Here is a 20,435-nt window from a genome sequence, read left to right as displayed (position 1 = left end):
CCACAGTGGCTTCTGCAATGCAGCTCAAAGCATTTTTAAGTAATAGCTTCTTCTGGCCAAATCCACCAACGCTGGATTTAATGGAGAAAGGGTAACTAACCACTCTACAGGTATCACTAGAGATAACGGGGGCACCCCTCTCTCCCCCTTAAATTCCCTGGAGCTAGACAGCAGCATTTGGTTTATACTACTTACGTACTGAATGTCATGAACCAGACAGTCAGTGGGTATAATGGCAAAGAGCCAGGTAAGTTAATGGAGCTACACTGCTTGTGACAGCTGAGGAGCGGGATCATTAACCATGCGAGTACGAGGGTAGCACCACACCGTGACCATGCTGCATACTGCACCGAGCCTGCCAGGCTTTCGCCAGCAGAGCAGGCTGGCAGGCGGTGGAATTTTACAGCACCGCGAACACATTCAGCTGGGCTTAATCGGAGTTTGTCACATGCGCTTCTGGAGCCGGCATTGCAGACGCCCGTTCCTATGCCTACCGATGGCTTCAACAGGAGCAGCACCCAACGCCAGGCAGCCAGCCGCGTTCACAAGGGACTGCAGCTGGAGTAAGCAGAAGAGAGGCCTAAAGGCTTGAGGTGCTTCAAGTATGCAGCTGGCATTTTTAGGTCATAGGATCCAAATACAAAATTATGAAATAAACAATTCCACTGCAACTAGTTAAATTATAAGCTTACATCAATATATATTTTACAGCCCCCCCTTTTTTTTTTCTTCCCTAGAAACAGGCTTTGCTGAAAAGATCATGGAACTATTTCTATGCACACCCACCCCCACACCCACTCCCTTTGGTTAAGGGAATCAAATACATTGAGTTCTGAAATGAGTTTAAAAGACACAAAGGTTTTACATAGTAAAAGTTAATGTGTTATTAAGTTTTTTATAAAAAGTTCATTTATGATGTTGATGGACTTCACCAATACAAGCTGCTCTCGTGTTTCTACCAGGAAGAAGCGGAAACTCCAGAAGTGGTGTAACACTCTAAATAACTTACCTGGAAAAGAGCACATCCTGAGATGTTATGGAGACTGTTTTTAAAAGAGAAATACGTAACACTCAGCTGGATCCAGCTATCAAAATGGTGTCTTACAAGTTTTTAACTCAAGAGGGCAATGGAGAGACAAATATGAAGTATCTGAAGAGAAGCACGCAGTGGAAAAAATATTTGTACATTTTAAAACAAACTACAAACATACATTACATAAAAAGGGGACAGTTAACAGATTATGCAATACTGACACAAGACAACACAGATGACTTAAACATATATCCTAAAACTCGCAGATTTACCACCATTTGTAGATTAATCATTAAAGAATCCACTGTTGCTAGAAAAAAACAACAAGAAAACTTGGTAAAAAATATTAATAAATTCTGTACATACAGTGGTGATTTTTGAAAAGGAAGGAAGCTGCATAACTAATGAACCCTTTGCTCTCACTTTGAGGCATTTTTACACCACCATTACTATTCCAGTAGAAAAATTCTACTGATTTCAGTAGAATGGCATAAATGTAGGATTGGGAATCCTACATTTCACAGGTTGAAGTGATGAGAGAAGAATCACTATTTTATAGTTCCAGTATGCCTTGACCTCTGTTTCAAGATTTTAATCCACGCTCCAGCAGTTACTATTACGCTATTTAAAGGGAGAAGATACATGACCCTTTCAAAGGTGAACAATCCCTCCCCAGCACCCTCTGGCACAAAGACTGTTCGAGTTACACACGTGTTCTAAGAGCTGATGCCATTTTCTCTAGAGAGGATCTAGCTCTTACTCCAATACAAATATGGTTTGTTTCCTTGCACCTAACATGCACATGCTAATTTTTGCTTTGCTTCAGTCAGACTAAAGATACACACACTCGATGCAAAAAGCCTAAGTAGGTTCCCCATTATTATCTGAAGAACCCCATTTTTACACAAAACCCACATTACTTTTGGAGTCCAGTACACATTTTTGTTCTTGTTATTGCTAAGGCATTGCGTATTTCCATATGCTTTTTAAAACGCTCTAGTTTCCAGTGTTTGCTGCCAGTTCTCGCTTTTGAAAGCCTTCTAAGTTTGTCTGGCTGGTTTTTAAACTCCGGTTCCACCTCCTGCTCCTTTGGGGCTGGCAATTCTATGTTTTTTTTAACTTGTTCCGTACAAACCAAAATTCCTTTAGCATCACACCAACAGAATTACTGATGTGCCCTGACCACAACCTGCAAGGCTTGTGATCCCCACCCCTATGCACGGGTCAGTATCTTCAAATACAAGCCACTCTCACCCTGCCTCTGCAGAAGCTTACGGGGTGCGCAGGTAGCAAACCTGATTTCCATCTTGATTAGCACGATATTAACAAAAATCTGTAGAAGTCTGAAGAGAAAAGAAAATAAACCTGTTACAAGGATACAGCAGTCTGACGGGCGACTGCATGGCTTCGATGATGGGGACAGAGGCTGCGTTTGAAGAGGAGGAAGGCTGTAAGAAGCGACGGTCCCTGGCAGGTCCCCGGGCCGCCACAGCTACTCCCTCCCAACTTTCCTTCGACGGCGCTTCCCGAGGCACGTTACCTGAAACCAGGGGGCAGGCGGCAGCCTTGGCAACACAGCCGCGCGATGGGATGGGAAGACACCGCCAGCAAACTGTTCTCACAGAGCCCTCCCCAGCCCCCGCGCCTGCCCGCTCGCCCCCGCCGCGACGGGAGGCCGGGGGGGCGGCCCAGGCCCCCGCCTCGCCCGCCCCGCTCCCCTCGCCCCACTCGCCGTTCTCCGTCCGTCCGGAGCGCTGGAAGCCACCCGGGGAAGGGTCGGCGGCGGCCCCGCTCCTCCCGCGGCCCCGGCGGGCGGCCGCACCCCCGCGGCGGCGCCAGGCCCCGCCCGCGTAAACACCGCCGCCCGGAAAATAATAGTGCGCAACGGGGGAGCGCCGCGCCGCGCCCCGGCCCGGCCCCGGCGCCCGCCGCCCCCGCGCCGCAGCCCCCCCGCTCCCCCCCGCCGGCGGGCGGCGCGGGGCCGGGCCGGGCCGGGCCGGGCCGGACCCACCTGCGGGCGCGGCGCTCGGCGGGGCCGGGGGCGGCATGACGCAGCACGGGCTAGCGGCGTGAGGGCCGCCATCTTGGTGTGTTTATGGCAGCGTCGCGCGGCCATGTGACGGGCGCTTCCGGGGGCGGGGGCGGGCGCGCGGGCGCGGCGGCGCGCGGGCGGGGGGAACACCGTGCGTGGCGTGGGACACGCACGCGCACACCCACGCTCACGTGCGAACACAGGTACACGCTGTGGGGCACGCGCACACATAGGTACATACACTTGCACGCCAGCGGGCACGCGCGGACACAGGCGCATGCCCCCCCCCCCCCGGGTCCACAGCCCTGTCGGATCCCGCGGGGGCCTGGCGCCCTCGGGGCTGTCTGGCTGAGGGCGCGGGGGAGCTGCCCCCGGCGGCGGGGTCACGCACGCGGACAGACGTGTGCACGCGCACAGCAGTGCCCCCCAGGGCAGTGCAAGGAGTGTCCCCCCTCCTGGTGTCACCACCTTTGAGCAGCCCGTGGACGTGGCAGGCTGTGCGTCTGCAGGCCGTGCGCTTGCAAGCTGTGCATTGGCAGACGGCATTTGCACGCTGGGTATTTGCAGGTTGTGCGTTTGCAGGCTGTATGTTTGCAGGCTGTATGTTTGCAGACGGTGTCTGCAGGGTGTGCGTTCGCAGGCTGTGCGTTCGCTGCTCCTGTGTTTGCAGCTGCGGCCGCAGCCCCGCACGGCCACCCTGGCTGTGTGCGGGCACAGCCGTGGGCGCTTGGGGTCATCACTCATCTCCGCACCCACCGCAGCGCCGGCGTGGCGGCCGTGCGGGACGTGCACAGGCCGCCCAGGGAGCCGCCGGTACCGCCTGGTGTTTCTGTACAACCTTCAGCCCGGCCTCCGGGCCCCCAGCCCCAGCCCCCCGCTTTGCCGGGGACCCCCGGAGCCGGGCCGGGACGTGCCGTGCGGCGGGGACCCCGTCGGGCCGCGGCCCGGCGCGGACGGGCTCCGGGACTACAAGTCCCAGGGTGCCGCGGCCCGAGGGGGCGGGCGGGCGGCGCAGCCTGCCGGTGCTCCCCCCGCCCTGCTGATGTGTACGGGCCGCGGCGGCGGCTGGATGCGGGGGGAGCGGCGCGGCTCAGCGCGGCACGGCGGGCGGCGGGGGGGCCGGGGCCGTCTAACGCGCTGTCCTGCCCCGCAGGGACCCGGGCCGGGCTCCGGCGGCCGGCCATGGCCTCCAAGCTGCTGCGGGCGGTGGTGCTGGGTCCCCCCGGCTCCGGCAAGGGGACGGTGTGCGAGAGGATCGCCCGCAGCTTCGGGCTTCAGCACCTCTCCAGCGGCCAATTCCTGCGGGAGAGCCTCCGCGGCGGCGGTGGTGAGTGCCCGCGGGGCCGCCCCGTCGGGGGGGCGGCGGGGACCGTGGGCGGGGGGTCTCCAGCCCCTGGCATCTTCGACGGGGCGGCGATGGGGATGGGGATCCCCCCGCCGGATATGCCACAGGTCTTTCTTTCCGTGGGGTTGGCACAGCTCATTCATCACCCGCTCCCTCCAGCCTGAGCTCACGGAGCTGCCCAATGAACGTGGGGTCCGATGCTGCAGGGAGCCGTGGGTGTGTAATAGTTTCATGCCTGCACCGGGTGGGTACAGCTCTGGAAAAGCCGGTACGAATAACCTGCCTGCTTGTCCACTGATAGTTAACGGTGGTGTTCAGGGACGCAGGTTGCATGTTACTAATAACTTCATCCTGCCTCAGGTGGTTGTACAGGAACGGGGTAAAAACTGCAAGGCGGTGGACGGCAGATGGCTGAAATGCTGGTGCATGCTGTGCCTGTGTGACACCCACGGTGGGAGGGATGGATTGGGAACGTGCGTTTGTCCACGGGCGAAACTCCGCTGGGAAAATTGCTGTGGGTCACGAGGTGCTGTGGCTGGGTGCCACGCCGTGATATGCTGTGCGGTGCCAGCCCCTGCAGCAAGGACGGTGGGTGTTATGGGGTGCTGCTTCGTGTCCCTCGCTCCTTATGAAACTCCCTTCCAGAAAGCAGGGAGGTGGAGTAGATGGGCGGCAGCACCCGCCCTGCACAGGTCACCCACCCGAGACTCGGCTTTTTAGGGCTTACTGCAGAGAGCGCACTGGGCAGCCCCTGGGCAGGGTGAACTTGCCTGCAGGAGCATGGTCTCACTAGGGTGGCTCTGCTCCTGCTCATCCCGTGTTTGACATCCAGGTCCAAAGCCCTTGGGAGAGCTGATGGTCTTTGCTGTGTTTGCGCCCTGGGCAGTGCTGTCGGCTGGTGAGATGCTCCCCAGCCCTGGCCAGGCTCCGGAGCAGGCGTGCTGCACGCCAGCTTGCGCTTGGGTTCCTCTGCAGCTGCCATTAGGCAATCCCAGTGTATTTCTTTTTCCAACAGCTCCTTCTCTCTGCTAATGTGTGAAAGACCGACCCAGAGAGGAAGCTGACTCACCAGGCAGAGGAATGGTAAAACGGCATTGATACAAAACAAGCTGAGAGAACCCAGAAGTGATTTTCATTTTTAGAAGGGTAACAAAAAGAGGGAGAAAAACAAGGGAGGGTAAAGTTTTGGAGAGATGCGTGCTCTGACAGGGTCATTGCATGCAGCCCTGTGCAATTTAAAAACATCCAGATTTCCTTTTATAAATAAAAAGGACAATGATACTTCCTTTGGAGGGAGGCTCAAAATCCCGGTGACTGCTTTGGCTGAAGGACAAAACACCTGGGTGAAATGCAAGCAGAGGTGCAGCGTGCAGGAGCGGGGCAGTGCAGTGAGACTGCATGCCCACCCAGGTGGGCATTGCACGATCAAGGTCTAAACAAGTGGCTTTCCTGGATTTTATATTTCAGTTCATACTCTTGCTGTAGAGCTTCTCTGGGGACACTGGAGAAGGAAGAAGGGGCTGTGAACAGAGTTAGCTGAAGGTATTTCCCAAAGTGCATTGGGTAAATTCAGTTTCCCAAAGGAAACAACACTGAGAAATGTGGATAAAATTACTCAGAAGTAAATCAGCCTTAGTTTGGTACAGCTGGCATGACGTTCAGGTCCCACCTTTGACTCAGCCTCTAGTTACAGCTCTCAGTAAGCTGCAGCTGTTTGCTTTTTTTTTTTTGCTATCTGCTTTGGACAAGCTGTTACACGATGGCGCTATGGTGTGCCAGCTCCGGGGGAAACTAGGTGGAAGTAGACTCTCCTCCCGAGTTTATCAGCTGCGCCACTGGCTTTGCATTTTAGGGGGACTGCAGCCCTTCGATACAAACAGCTGCATTACAGAATCGTTGCCCCAAAGGGACCCATCAGTCCCGTGTTTATAGAGTAATCTTGGTCCAAGGATGGCAGGCAGGCGTCAATGCACAGGGGATTTTCCTGCTTGCCGTTGCAAGATGTAAAGTAGCCATGGCTGTGGGGTTCAGGCTCGGGCGGCATGGAGGACTCCAGCCGCCGGAGGAAGCCCGAGCTGTCCGGAGTGGAGGGCGTGCCTGGCTTGCCACCAGTGTTGGCAATCTTGGGAAACCAGGACTTTGCTTTGCAGCTGAACGAAGCAGCTGAACGCATGGCTGCTGCTGAAGTGTTTGAAGTTTTGCTACAGCAACCCTATGAGTACATCCGCTACTGCACAATTGTCTGTTAATTAGTGTCTTGCTTAGTGAGTGGCTGCTCTGGTGTAGGAAAGGGCCTCTTTAAGATCTTGGAAGACTTAGGAACTGTGTTTTTGGTGCTCAGCAGGGGTGATGGAGGGTGGTGATCAAATTCCTTGGCCCGTACTTGCCCCGATACCCAGGTTGTCTCTGGTGTTGGCAGCATCCCGGGGTCTTAGCAGGACCCAGCAGTTAATTTGCAATACGACTTAATTTCTTTTCCCAGTGGCTTTGACTGAGGGTCTGCATCCCCCCAGGGACACGTGGGTCTTGTGTCTATCCCACCACTCCCTTTAATGTGCTTCGTTGGAGGCAGAAGTGGCTCCTGTCCCCTCCTCATGACGGATTGATTTCATTTGCTAGCGTCGACCAAAGTGAGCACAAAAAAAAGGCCAAAGAGGTTGTGGGCTGTGCATTCATCAAAAAGGTGAAGTTAAAAACACCTGCCTGTTGAAGCTGAGCCCAGGAGATGCAACCTGCCAGTCCTTTGGTTTTCCATAGGGTCAGTGCTATATCTTTATGTGCAGGAGCAGCCGTGAAGCTCTGGCTGTGGCAGTTTGCCCCAGTGCTGGCTGCCGCCCCGCAGATGGACCCCGCTGTCCATCCAGCAAGCAGGTCATGGCCCGAATTTGGGGCCACACCAGGCTCCAGTTCCCCAAAGTGACGTCCTGCCAGTGGGGATGGGGTGGGAGCAAGGGCCCTGGATGCAGCATCCGCATCGGGAAAGAGGTCCCGGGGTCCCAAAACCGGGGTGACATCTGGCCCTGGCTGGCTGAGGTTGTTGCAACTTAACTGCACTGGTGTGCAGGCGGCTCTGCGGTCGGTGCCCTGTTAACCACCTGGGGTTTCTCCTCTCCGTTAACTCCAGATTGCATTGCTGTAGCCTAAATAAAAAAATCATTTAGAAGGTTGAGCCATGGGGCAGAAAGTCCAGGGTTGTCGAGCAGGGTCTGGAGGCTGCCAAGCGCTGTGTTTGGGAACAGCCTCTCCTCCAGCCCGTCCTGCCTCATCCTGGGTGGCTGTTTTGTCAGTCGTGGCCTCAGGGGCAAGAGACGTCCCTCAGGGCTGTAACTTGGTGTTGCTTTGATAAGGAGGGATGGCTGCAGATCTGGGTCACATCAGGGAAGCCACAGAGAGCCTGAAATCCTGTGTGTTAAAGGGTGGATTAAACTCACGGTCATTAGATTAATGGGATTAAGCCTGTGAGTCAAGAGGCTGTTTTGCACAGAGCTCAGCACTGCCAGGGGCACGCGCTGGCCCAGCTCAGGCAGCACGAGTAGTGGCTAAGGAGCCCCTTGCTACCTGGAGTAACTGCAGAGCAATGCTTGCAACCCCTCTCTGCACCCGGCCATAGCAATGGGGATTTTGGTGCTTGCGTAGGTGCTGTGCAGTGCAGTAGGGGTGAGCCCCCGCTCCTCACGCGGGAGGACCGGGATCTGCAGGGAGCTGCTGGGCAGGGACCGGCATCTTCCACCCTGCTCGGGAAGGACTGCCCAAACCCTGCTCCCCTTTGGCTTGCGGCTGGGGAGTGTGTCACCAAGGAGGCTTGCATGGAGCACGTTGGGCTCTGGGGCTGACGGCTGGTGTGGCTGGGAAGAGGATGGCAAATGTGAAAATTGGAGATAAAGGCTGCCTTGAAGAAATGCCGTGGCAGCAGGGCTGTGCTGCAGGGATTATGCACTCCCTGGTGTTGGGGGGCCAGGGGATCGAGCAGCTCTGCAGGTCCTTCATGCAAAATATGTGCCCATTCCTCCTTGGCAAGAGGAGGGGTGGTGGTGCTGCATGTGCTTTGGAGGAGGCTGAGCAGGGAGGGAGAGGCTGGAGGGGCTTCAGTAGCTGTCTGGAAGCAGTCAGCACCCTGTGCTGGTGCATGGACCCCTGTAGTAGTGCATTCCCCCCATGCCAGTGCATGACCCCTGTGCTGGTGTCTGCCCCCCATGTTGCTGTGTGCACCACATGCCCGTGTGTGCACCCACATGCTGGTGTATGCCCCCCTGTGCCAGTGCATGCCCCCCACGCTGGTGTGTCTCCTTGGCACGCACAGGCAGGCACGGAAGAGCAGCTTCCCCGGCAGCAGGAGTCGTCCATCGCGGAGCAGTGGAGAGCTGTCCACCCATACCGGGGGCGTGGGAAAACTGCAGCCTCTGTGATGCAGAGCTGTGGGCCTCTGCTGTATTTCCAGACTTCACAGCTGTGGCTCGGTGTTTTTTGGTTTGCAGCACCAGACCCAGCTCCAGCAGCCCTGCTGAGCAGCAGCCGGTCCCTTGGATGGCCAGCTCTCCTTGGGGCAACAGCGGGACCTTCTGCTGCAGCTCCAGCCTGTGCGGCCACCGTGCTGTGCCCTGGGAACAACTCTGCCCTGCTGGCGAGTGCGTTCCCTGCAAGCCTGTGGCAGTGTGCAGGCCATGTGAATAAATATTAAAAAATGTAGGTGGATGTGATAATATTTATGCCCTAGCAGGTCTCCATGCTGGCTGCATAAGACATCATGTATTATTTCCATCCCCGTGTCCTTTGCTTCCTCAAGCAGGAGAGCTGCCAGCAGTGCTGGCGACGTATGGGCAGTGACAAAAAACTTGTCACTGAAAAAAGGTATTTTCTTCTCGCTGCGCCTGGCAGCCACCATGGCTCTGAGCAAAAAGCTGCTCAGCAGGGTGAGCTGAAATGCCTTTATGGAGCGGAGGGAGGGGGACACTTCTTGGTGCTGTCCCCGCAGTGACTCAGCCCTGCAGGCTGGTGAGTCAGCGCCCGCTGCCTGCCCAGTTTCCGAGACTGGCAGCCCCGACCTGCCCCGCTTTCCTGCCAAGCATCATCCCCAGACCATTTCGGGAGCCTGCAAGGTTTCCTGTGCATGCCCCAGCCCCACGCTCCCAGGGGAATCTGTGCAGATTGCGTCAGGCTCCCCCGTTAGATCAGATGAAGTCTCTCCAGGAACTGTGTATCTTGCAAAAAACCCCCTCCTGCAGCTCAGGAATTCAGCCCATGGCCAGGTGCACATGCATGCCTGGTCTGACATCTTGCTGCAGTCTGGAAAACCAGAGCCTGCCTCCAAATGCAGGATCCTGTGGGTTTTTTTAGAGAGGACTCACACTTTGGGAGGGCTAAAATGTGCTGTCCTCAGCAAAAATCTTGCAAAAATTGATTGCAAAATTGTTCATTTCTGGTGACAAATACTGTTTCAGCTGCTGTCAGAAGAGAGCAGAAGAGGTGTTGATCGGGTCCTGGTCCAAGAGGAAAAGGCCGGACCTCTTCTGGTGGCAGGATCAGGACTTGTCACATGCAATGGCAAAGAATATTTGCATTTTCCAAACAGTTTCTTTGTGTCTCCGAGTGGCTAAAAGAAAATCGCAAGCAAATTGTAATGTAAGAAGCAACTGAATTTATTGCATCTCTCCTTGAAATAACATCTGCTGTACCCCAGCTGCAATATAAATATAAGCAGAATAAACCCTTATTACATTGGCTGCTGGCAGCGGCTGCCTGGGTGATGCCAGGCTGCCATGAAGGTGGATCCAGACACAGTGTTACCTGTGCAAAAACTACCACTGGCTGCTCCTCCAGTGCTGTCGGCTCCAGCTGAGTGATGCAGGGGAGACCCAGGCAGGAGCCTGGTAAGGTATATTTACCTTGCAGTTACACTGCAGTTATGTTCTCAAGGATTTGATCTTGGAAATAATCTTCTTATCTGAGTGTATCTTAAGTTGAGGCTCTGAAGTCTTAAAACCGTTTGGATGGGAAGCCGTCCTCTGCTTTCAGCAGCAATTTAACAAACTCTTTGAGGTTTGGGTTTCGCATGAGCTTGCTGGTGATGCCTGTTTACTGCTGCATTTCGCACGTGAAATGGTGAATTTGCACCTCTTCAGATTGTTTATAAATGATGACGCCAGGTTTTCCTGATGATGGTTGTACATGGAAACTTTGTGCCTATGAGCTAAATGCTGCCAGATCTGCAAGCATTGCTCATATGCATCATTTGTCCTCATGGCTTTACTGGAAACCTCCTCCGAGGCACAAGAATTTGCAGCTGTGGCTCTGCATATAGGAATAGGCGTTATTGGCATCCTGTATTTGGCACTGACATTGCTTTAAAGCAAGCAGTGAGCCAGGCAGCGGGATGTTGGCCAGATCTGCGGTCTGGGATGGGGTGACCATCCCGCCGTTGGAGGTATGCGGAGGCTGGCTGCATCCCTTGCAGCTGATCCAGTGTCTTCGTGACATTTAATATCCATGCCAGTGTCACCCGTAACCACACCGGTGCCTTCTCCAAAACCAAAGGAGCTTTGTGCGTAGCACACGGTGTGCATGGCCGGTGTGGCAGGGATGGCGCTGGTGCCCCTTGCCACTGTCAGCTGGCTCACAGGGCTGCGAGGGCTTGCCTGGTGTTCCTTCTCTCAGGTATTTCAGGCATTTGCATTTCTACACCAAAAGGACCACGTGGCCCCCAGCTATCAGGAGCAGCAGCTGTGAGCAGAGGGATGCTGCCGAAAGGCTCCTGGATGAGTGATTTGGGAGGACAGGCAGAATTTGAGGGGGGAGCGGTATTTTTAAGTGGAAATGTCATGCTTTTTTTTTTTTTTATTCTCTTGAACAGAAGTTGGTGTCTTGGCAAAGCAGTACCTTGAGCGAGGCCTTCTGGTGCCGGACCATGTCATCACACGCGTGATGATGACAGAGCTGGAGAAGCGGCAAGAGCAGCACTGGCTGCTGGATGGTGAGTGCGCTGCTGGCATCCCCTCTGGACAGGCAAGTCCCAGCCCCCTTTAAAACATTATTTTGCTGTTAATGGTTTGGCAGCACCAGGAGAGACAAAAACCAGAAGGTGCCTTTACCGGTCCTGCCGGCCATAGGAGGAGAGGCAGGAGCCAACCTGCTGGCAGAGACATCTGCCTGCGGGTGTTTCTTCCCTCTGCCCTGAGCAGCAGCACGTGCGTGTCCAGCTGAGCCCTTGGCACGCATTGGAGAAAGGGAAAGGCAGGGAAAGGAGATGGGTGTTTCATAAAACGGAGCCAGTGAGCAGAGCAGGGCTGGAGGCAAGCCAAGAAAAACCTCTTACCGCCTCTGTAGGTGTGCAAAGGAGCTACTCATCCCAAGCCCGAAAGCCACCTGAGGTGCGGGTGGAGAAGACACTGAGAGCAAACCAGCAAGGCAGGCAGTGAGAGGAGCAGCAGAGGGCTCGCCAAGAGAAACTGCATGCCAGCAGCTGTAGTGCATCGCTGCTTGTGGCCTGAGAGCTGGCAAGTGCCAATGGAAGCTCTAGAAATCGCTTTGGGGCTTGGTTAGGGGATGGGACAGGGCTCAGTGGGTCGCACTTACCAGCGGTGTTGGGCACAAGCAAGTGTGACATATGGTGACGAGTGGCCATGGCTGTTATAGGGGGAGAAACCCTCCCTTGCCAATCTGCTGAAGCTCTTTGAAAGAGTCAGTGAATACATAGATAAGACTGAGCCAGTTGATTTCTAACAGACTTGGGCTTTCGGAGAGCTCTCAGGCTCCTGATAGGGAAAATACAAAATAGTTTACAACTAAAATAAGTCTGCAGTTTAGTGCCATGGACTGGAGGGCTGGTGGAGCCAGGCTTCTTCCCCACGTGGCCCTGGGTGGCCCCAGCGGAGGGGTGGCTTGTGCTGGGGCTTGGGGTCTGGCCGAGCTCTTCTCACCCCAGCGGGCACCGGGGATCTGGAGGCATTGGCACCAGGGGTCTGGCAGTGTCACCCCACTGGGCTCACAGGGAGGATGTCAGAGACCTCAAGCCCTGTAGGTTCATGCTGCCTTGAAGATGCCTGTGAATCCCCACTATTAAAATTTCATTATTCTTACCATAATGCCACTTAATTCATCTGGGAACATGGTGATTAACAAATATTACAGCAACAAGCACTGCGTAAACAAGTACGTATTTCGTTGTATTAGAACTCTGGCGTTTCAACACATTCAGGGGGGTTTGCATCGACACGCTCAGATCCAGGTTCTTGCAGCTCGGGATGTTGATTTATCGTGGTATGACCCCCAGCAGCCTGGCCCGGGGACCAGCTCCTGTTTCGTCACAGCTTTGCATCCAGAGGTCCCACTGAGGGTGCCACAAGGGTGAAGCAATTCTGGCCATGGGCTGGTAACGAGGATTTCAGGAACCACCTGCTTTATGTGCTGACCTCCACTTACACCAAGACGTTTGAGGGACGGGCTGCCCCTGAAGCTAAAATCTGAATGCAGGCAGCAGCGATGCTGGCAGCCCTGTGCTGTCACGTTCTTCATCCTAATTTTGGGGGAACTCATCTGCCTGAGGGTGCGAGCGGTAGGTGCAGTCAGAGCCCCACTCCAGCAGTACTGTGACAAGGAGCGTATTTATTTCAAGTGGTCCATTTGATAACATAAATAACAGATTGACTTTACTTGGTAAGACAGACTAAATGTATTCTTTCTCATAATGGCCGATTCATTCTCTGTGCCGATGTCCTGACAAGCTCTCGGCTAATAATACTCTGCTTGGGAAAAGCCTGGGAGGTCTTTTAGAGGGTTTTATGGAAGTAAAAAAAGGTTAAAAAAATGAAAAAAGGGTGTTGTCAGCAGAGAAAACTGGAGAGGGGACCAGCTCGGAGTCACCCCTGGTTGCAGTCTGGTGGTAAGAGCGGATGCTCCCAACCGCTCGCTGGCTTTTCCAAACAAAAGGTACCGCCCGGTACCTTCGGATGACAAGGGTTTCAGAGAGCTGGGTGATGGTTGTACAAACCATTTTATCACAATATTCTTGATGTCCTCCATGTAAACCAGCAGTGTGTTACTCATCTATGCACAGCGTTTTGTTTCTTTCAGGTTTTTCTTTGTAATTCCAGCATTTATCCCTGTTTTGTTGTTGCCTGTGCCCTCTTACTTGCCTCCAGCTCTTGTGCAGGGACACCAGCCCTGCACCAGACAGGACTTTGCAGGAAAACATGAGCCCACGGCGACCTGTGTGATGTATTTTGGGAGTCGGTGCTGTAGGAGCTATTTTTTATTGTAGCCATATGGTGGATGCCTGTCTTTCACACCGCTTGTGCTATAGCGAGGAGCCGCGGTAGTTTTGCAGCTCCGGGGCTGTGTGGCGGGTGGTTTTGCCTCCATCACTGCTGCTTTCCTGGCTCTCATACAGCCCCTTTCTGTTGTGGTGCCTGCACAGGTTTCCCTCGGACGCTGGGGCAAGCCGAGGCACTGGACAGGATCTGCGAGCTGGACCTGGTGATCAGTTTGAACATACCCTTCGAGACGCTGAAGGATCGCCTGAGTGCCCGCTGGGTCCACCTGGCCAGCGGAAGGGTGTACAACATGGACTTCAACCCCCCCCATGTCCAGGTAAGAGCCCATCGCATTGCGGTGGTGGCAGCTGGGAGCAATTTACAGAAGGAAAAGATCAGAGAAGCCTTTCTCTGCGTGAGCTAAGATCATAAAAAAGCATTGGGGAAGAAATCCCAGATAGTAAGCACTGAGCACCGGAGGGCTTTGCCCTTGGGAACCAGCCTGAAGGAGTTGTGCTAAATGTTAATTAGGAAAATGAGATTTATGTTAAATGCCATCCGAGGATGCTCGATCAATGCAGAGCAGGATGAGGCATTTGGCAGTGGTTGCGTGGCAGGGAGCTGCAGCGTGGGCGATGGGGCCGGTGGCTGCATCCCCTTGATGGTGTTTGCCTTCCTGCAGGGCGTCGATGACCTGACGGGCGAGCCGCTGGTCCAGCGCGAGGACGACAAACCCGAGGCTGTTGCTGCCAGGCTCAGAAAATACAAAGATGCCGCAAAGCCAGTAATAGAGTTGTACAAGTGAGTTGGACCATGCGAATAAATCATGGCGTGCCCATAAAAACAGGCACAAGTGCCGTTTCCACCAGCCAGTCCCATGCCCCCATCCCGACAGCCCAAGGAGCCCCGGCATGGCCCCTGACAGATTTTGTGTGGCAGATCACTGCACTCAGCGGCACAAAGCCCAGCCCTTCATTGCAGCCGAGCCCTGGCCCTGTTTGGAGGGAGGAGGCTGATGTAGAGAAATTCACAGCTCCTGTTTGTCTTGCTGGGCTCCACAAACAGCTTTGCCGGTGCTGGCGATGGGAGGGATTTTTTGGTTGCAGTAGAAGGCACTTGCAAATCCCTTCTGCCTCCCAGCTCTGCTGCGCAGGGTGGAAAGCCTATTTGCTTTGCAGAGGTGCTGCTCATCAGCACTACGAAACCCAACCAGTTAAGAGCTTTAGCTTCCTTTTGGGTGAGTGTCCTCCAGCACAAGAGATGGAGAAGCTCTGAGATGCCTCAGACCCTGCCCTGCCCACGCAGAGCTGTCGCTGAGCAAGCCGAGGGTCTGCGGGTGGGTGGGGATGGTGATGTTGCAGGAGCAGCTCCCTTCCTGCACGCACCCGCGAGCTGCTTTCTACCCTGCTTCAAACCAACCCGTTTGCCCTGTGCTGTGCAGATCCAGGGCAGCACGTGCTGTGCAGTCACCCTGCAAAAAATCAGTCCAGGGCCCCAAGGCATTTAGGGTACAGGGAGATTGGCAAGAGGGCAGGAGAAGGGTGAGGCCCCGGGGCTGGCTCAGATGCGTCTGCTGTGAGCACAGACATGTTTCAGGGCTCATCCCTTCTGCACTGCTGGTAGTTTGGGGCAGTCATCCCCTGGCTGAGTTGGGAATAGACGGATTGCCATAGGGTGGCAATCCACTGCTGAAAGGGAATGAGCACCCAAGAGCGTTTTTAAAAGCAGAAGTGGTCCATGGGGGGCCAAAAGCGCCCTTGCAGGGGAGGGGGAAGAATTGGGGCCCTGAATTTCCCACTCGCTTACACACATGAATAAATCCTGCTGATTTATGTCTATAAAGCACTTCAGAGAATGAGTGGTCTTTAGGGGTATGAGGATGAGCTCTCCTCCTGAGTACTATGTGGTTATCCGTGGTTATCTGGGATTGTCTCATCCATGTGCGAGTGCAGCTGGGCTCCTCCCAGCAAACACTGCGGACAGGAGCAGCCACTGCTTGTCCCCTTTATCCCCCTCCTCTTGCCCAAAAAGCCATTGGTGAGCTTCCAGCCTGGCTGGGCTGTCTCCTGCTGACGGCCAACCTGACTGCAAATGCCCCTGTCCTCAGGACTGCAAATACCCCTGGTACTGACTTCTCCTTCCATCTCTCTTCCAGGAGCAGGGGCATCCTTCACTCCTTCTCGGGGACAGAGACCAACAAGATCTGGCCATATGTGTACACCCTGCTTTCCAGCAAGATCCCACCCATTCTCTCAGACGAAGAGAACTAAACAGGTTGTGCCAAGGACCAAGAGTTAACGCCATCATGGATTTGGTTTCTCTGCGCCGTGCTGGGGCTGTGCTCAGATTAGGTGATCGTGCGGTATCTAAAGTCCCTTCCCCGGGTGTATTGGACGACATTGGTGGATACATGGTTATAGCCAGTATCGGGGCAAAAGGATCTTTGCTTATAAGGTCAAGTCTGCTAGAATAAGGGTTTTTTTCTCCTTTGAGGCTATAAAGTATTCCTGCCTACGGTCCAAGTACACACACAGATCAGTGATGCAAACCTGGGTAATGATCATGTGAGGTTTACACAGCTTGCCATGACGTCCCTGCCACCCCCACACAAACCTCAGTCTCTGAGCCTATAATGTGCCATACCGTTGCTCCACAGTACCGTTTACCGCAGATTATTCTCTAGGTTGTTTTTTTTTTAATATAAATTATTCTCTATTAAATTTATTTCTCAGAGAAATAAGGCTCTAAAAAGCAAGACTTAGCCCAGTGGGAATTGCTGAGCAACATGGAAAACATTTACACTACAAAGCTCAGAAACACGAAGATCACATTTCCAGTATTAATACACACACAAGAGGGAAAACATTGGAGGTAAAACACACACTTGTGCTTCTTCCATAGAGAGAGATGAAAGCCCTGTTTTAAAAAGCTGCTGTACAGTCTAGTTTTCATGAGATGCTGTGACACTGAGCAGGATCTGTGCTGGGGATGAGTTGCACTCCTTTGTGCTTACCTTGTTTATAGCTTTTAATACTCCGAGATACGGTCATGTTATGAGTTTCTCCCAAAGATTTATTTTAATGTGTGCTTCAGTTTTGGGGAGAAATCGAGTCATTCCATCTTCTGTGCTGCCTTTGTCCCTGAGGTCCCCTGGAGATGAGGTGTTCCCTAAGTGGTACTTGCTGCGGCTGCAGCATCTCCAGCAGGAGCGGCTCCCTCCCCACGAACCCCCGGAGGGGTGAGAGCCTTCCCTTCCCCAGGACGCGTGCAGGGGCTGCCAAGGGCCGTGCCCAGGCATTTCCCCAAGATTTACAGCATCATCTGAGCATGTCGCTCCTCTTCTCGCGTGCAGCTTTGCGGCCAGGTGGAGTGGCTTTTCTCAACTGGAAGTACTGTAACCCTCTTTGGTGGTAGGATGCAGTACCTAAGCCATGGGGATGTTCTTTTTGTCTCCTCGAGTTGCCTTATTTTATAGAATATATATTTAAGAAAAAAGCAAGATGTGTATTTTTAAAGGTTTAAAAAAAAAACCGCTGAATTTTAGCATCGACTTTTGGGAACTCTGCACAAAGCTGCTTGCGTTTGCAGAGCATGCTGCAGTCTGCCATGGGTGGCTCAGCAGGGAGGCAGAAAAGCTGTCACTCCCCTACACCCATTTGATTAATTAGAGCAGCCTGGGCAAGTTTCTGTTGCTGAAATGTCGCTGTTTTTATTTCTGCTTGGAGAGTGGCCCTGCAGCAGGGGAGGGGGAGCTGACTGGCTTTTTTAGGGATGCACGGGCTCCATGTGCAAAACTTCAGCACGTCCCAGGACTCTTTTATCCCTGCTGAGCCACCTGCATCTGCATGCTATCAGAGGAGCCCCTGATGTTTGCTCTCTCAGTCGGAGGCAGCTTTGCCCTGGCACTCCTCTGATAACGGAGCCAGAAGCCATCGGGCATCTGCCGAGCGGGATCTCTGCCCAAGTGCTGCCTGCTCGTCGCCTGCCTGCCGGTGAAAACGATGATGCAGTGGCAGCAGGGGAGGGCTCCGCATCCCACTCTGGATGGGAATTTCCTAGGTGGGAGTGGAGGGACCGTCGGGTTTCACTGCTGTCCTTGGGGGCCTCTCCAGGTCCCTGGAGCTCCCGGGCTGGGAGGATGCAAATCTTCCACCCTGCAATGAAATCCTATTTAAGAAAGATTTTAGATTTTCCCATGACCCTTGGACGAAAGTCTGGGCTGTTTTTAAACACAAATCTAGGAACAGCCAGAATGTGTATGCTGTTTTCTTTCTAAGAGTGTTGGGCAGGAGGGGAGGAGATGATGGGGGGGAGGGTTTAGGCTATAAAAGCAGCCTGGCCACGGTGGGCGGCTCTGCCGGGGCCGAGTGCCGGGCAGGGGGGCTGCTCCCTGCTTTCCCTTGCCTAGCTCTAGTGTCTCATCCTTCCCTGCTGCAAAATGCCTCCTGCAGTGAGGCTTGCCCCGTGCAGCGCCCAGCGGCAGGACAGGGCTTGCAGATGTCTTTGCCCTGGGAGAGCTGCCCGAGTGCTTGTTTTAAAGGCTTTGAGCCCCATAGTAGATGTAGAAATCTCGTGACTGTGCATGCGTTGAGCCCTCAGGATAGATTTTTCTACAAGAGTTGTCATATGGTGCATTTTCATAGACCAAATACTGGCAGAGGTGAGGTCCTGGAGCGACGTGTCCCTCGCCTTTCGTCCCTGCCGTGCTCCCCTTTGGTACTTTACTGTGAATCTCACACCTTTTCTAAAGCGACAGCAATTTTGTACTGACCCAAAATACTGTGTGGTGGGAGGAGGGTCTCCCCGCGCATGGGGCACCACTGGCATGTCACACCAAGTTTTCTTCCTGGAGTTTCTTCCCGGTGAATTGCTGCAGCTGTGTTACTGCTCAAAAGATGTAAATAAATTTTTTCTCCTGCTTATCCCTGTGCTGGCAGTGTCTGTGTGTGAGTTGTACCTCATCTCTGCTGAAAGCCGAGCTCTGCACGAGCCCTTGCCCTGCGCCGAGGCTGCGGGACGTGCCTGCAGGTAGCAGGTCATTTTGACCTGGGGTTTCTTTGTAGGAGCCGAGGAGGAGGAGAAGGAGGAGGGGGGGGGGAAGAAGAGGAGTCAGACCATCCCCACTTGAACACAGGAGAAAATCCCTCAGCAAAGGGGGTCCCCCAGGTTTTGGGCTTGGGCACAATACTGCTGTTTGGATCCTGTCTTACAGCCAATTCCTTTATTTCATATAATCCAAAATATTGGTTAAAAAGCCAGTTCTGACAGTGTGGATGAAGCCAGTTGCTCCTGCCCTCCCGTCCTTGTTGCACGTAAAGTGGTTTTTATTTTCCTATTTAACTTCCCCCAGTAAATGTAATGGAGAGCATTAGGCACAGCAAGGCTCTGGCTATTGCTCGTGCCCTGTGTAATCTATTACGTGCATTCTGGTAGAGGGAATTAAAAGCCGTAAGCTGAAGTGCCTTTGCCCATCACTACCAGCTTGCAGATCCAATAATTTTTTGCTTTTTTCTTTAATTCCCAAATAGCAGCTTCGGGGCCCTCGGGGCCCTATTTGGCATAAGCAAAGACTCTGAAATTAGGGAGAAATTAAAAAAAGGGTGATAAGCAGTGAAACTGCTGCCGGGAGGTGAGAAAGCAGAGGCATGGCAGTGGGTTGGCCTTGGCACCCACAGGTGAAGGAGCTGAACCCAGCGGGAGGGATGCGGGTGATGCCGGGGTTCAGGGTCCTGGCAACTGGGAGGCAGAGAAGGGATGTATTGCCTCCGTGCAGCTCCGTCTGAGGGTGAAAGGGCAGATAAATACAAGGAGGAAAAACAGCTACGTAAGCTAGAAAATGAACTCAGTCTAAAAACAAAAGTTAGAGTTTGGAGGTCAAAAAGTAAAGGAATATGAGAGAAGTGCCAAAATCAAGCTGAGACCAAAGCCTTGGCTTTCCCCAAGTGCTATCAGGGGAGCTGGGGTGGCACAAGGGTCGGTGTCCCCGTCCCTACAGCCTGACCCACAGCACACGCTGGGGTGCCTCTGGCTGCCCCAAGCAGGGGGGCTTCTCCCCAGCTGCGGGGGACATGAACCCAAACTCTGCATGGCCGGGGATGCAAACAAAGCACCCTGGCACCTGCAAAGCAGCGTATCCCTGCAGGGCTGCTAAATATTTCTTTGCATTTCAGAACAACACTGAAAGCATTAAAATTCCCACCTTTCTCTTATATTTGTATATATTTGTGCAATACCAATCCCTTCATGTAAGGTTTGTATTTGCTTTCTGCACTCCATGCTGCTTATTTACAGCCCAGTTATTTTAACTTGTCCTTTCGCATATCTGCCCCTGGGGACCTGTGCCTTGAACTCCTCCATCATTTCCCCATCAGTCATTACACCGCTCTGCTTCCCCTGGGCGTTGTGCGGGGAGATTAAAGCTTCTGGGATGCTCTGATATGGTGGGGATAGGAGATACCCAAGGAAGATAACTGGAATTACAGGTGACTGCTTGGAAGAAATGACAGCGATAGCTGGTAATGCCGTTGCATCTGTAGTTATGCTGTGATAAAGATTTGGGGGCAATTAATAGTGTGTTTATAGCATCAGCTAGCACTAGCCTGCCGGGGTACCCAGGGAAGTGCCCCAGGTGAGCCTCGACCAGCACGCCGCCCTGTTCCCAGCTCTGCAAAGCTTTGACACGCCGCATCCCCGTTGAGTCTGTCCAAAGGAATTAACCTGCTCCAAAAAGAAAAAAATCGGAGGGGGGGGGGGGGGGGAGATTGCTTAGGTTTGCACTTG

General features: G+C 53.8%; 1 protein-coding gene across 1 annotated transcript; it reads left to right on the top strand.

Annotated features, from left to right (window-relative positions):
* The first annotated feature begins 3,104 nt into the window (after positions 1–3,104).
* AK4 (adenylate kinase 4) lies at positions 3,105–18,577 on the top strand. The gene is made up of 6 exons (XM_076339999.1): positions 3,105–3,120; positions 4,219–4,392; positions 11,258–11,377; positions 13,820–13,992; positions 14,338–14,456; positions 15,811–18,577. The coding sequence occupies exons 2-6, from the start codon at positions 4,248–4,250 to the stop codon at positions 15,923–15,925; spliced, it is 672 nt and encodes a 223-aa protein (XP_076196114.1). The 5' UTR covers positions 3,105–3,120; positions 4,219–4,247; the 3' UTR covers positions 15,926–18,577.
* The last annotated feature ends 1,858 nt before the right edge of the window (positions 18,578–20,435 follow it).

This window comes from Aptenodytes patagonicus, chromosome 5 (genome assembly GCF_965638725.1).
Source record: "Aptenodytes patagonicus chromosome 5, bAptPat1.pri.cur, whole genome shotgun sequence".
Classification (NCBI taxonomy): Eukaryota; Metazoa; Chordata; class Aves; order Sphenisciformes; family Spheniscidae; genus Aptenodytes; species Aptenodytes patagonicus.
The sequence above is the reverse complement of the archived record's forward strand: the minus strand, read 5'-3'. Positions and strand labels throughout refer to the sequence as shown.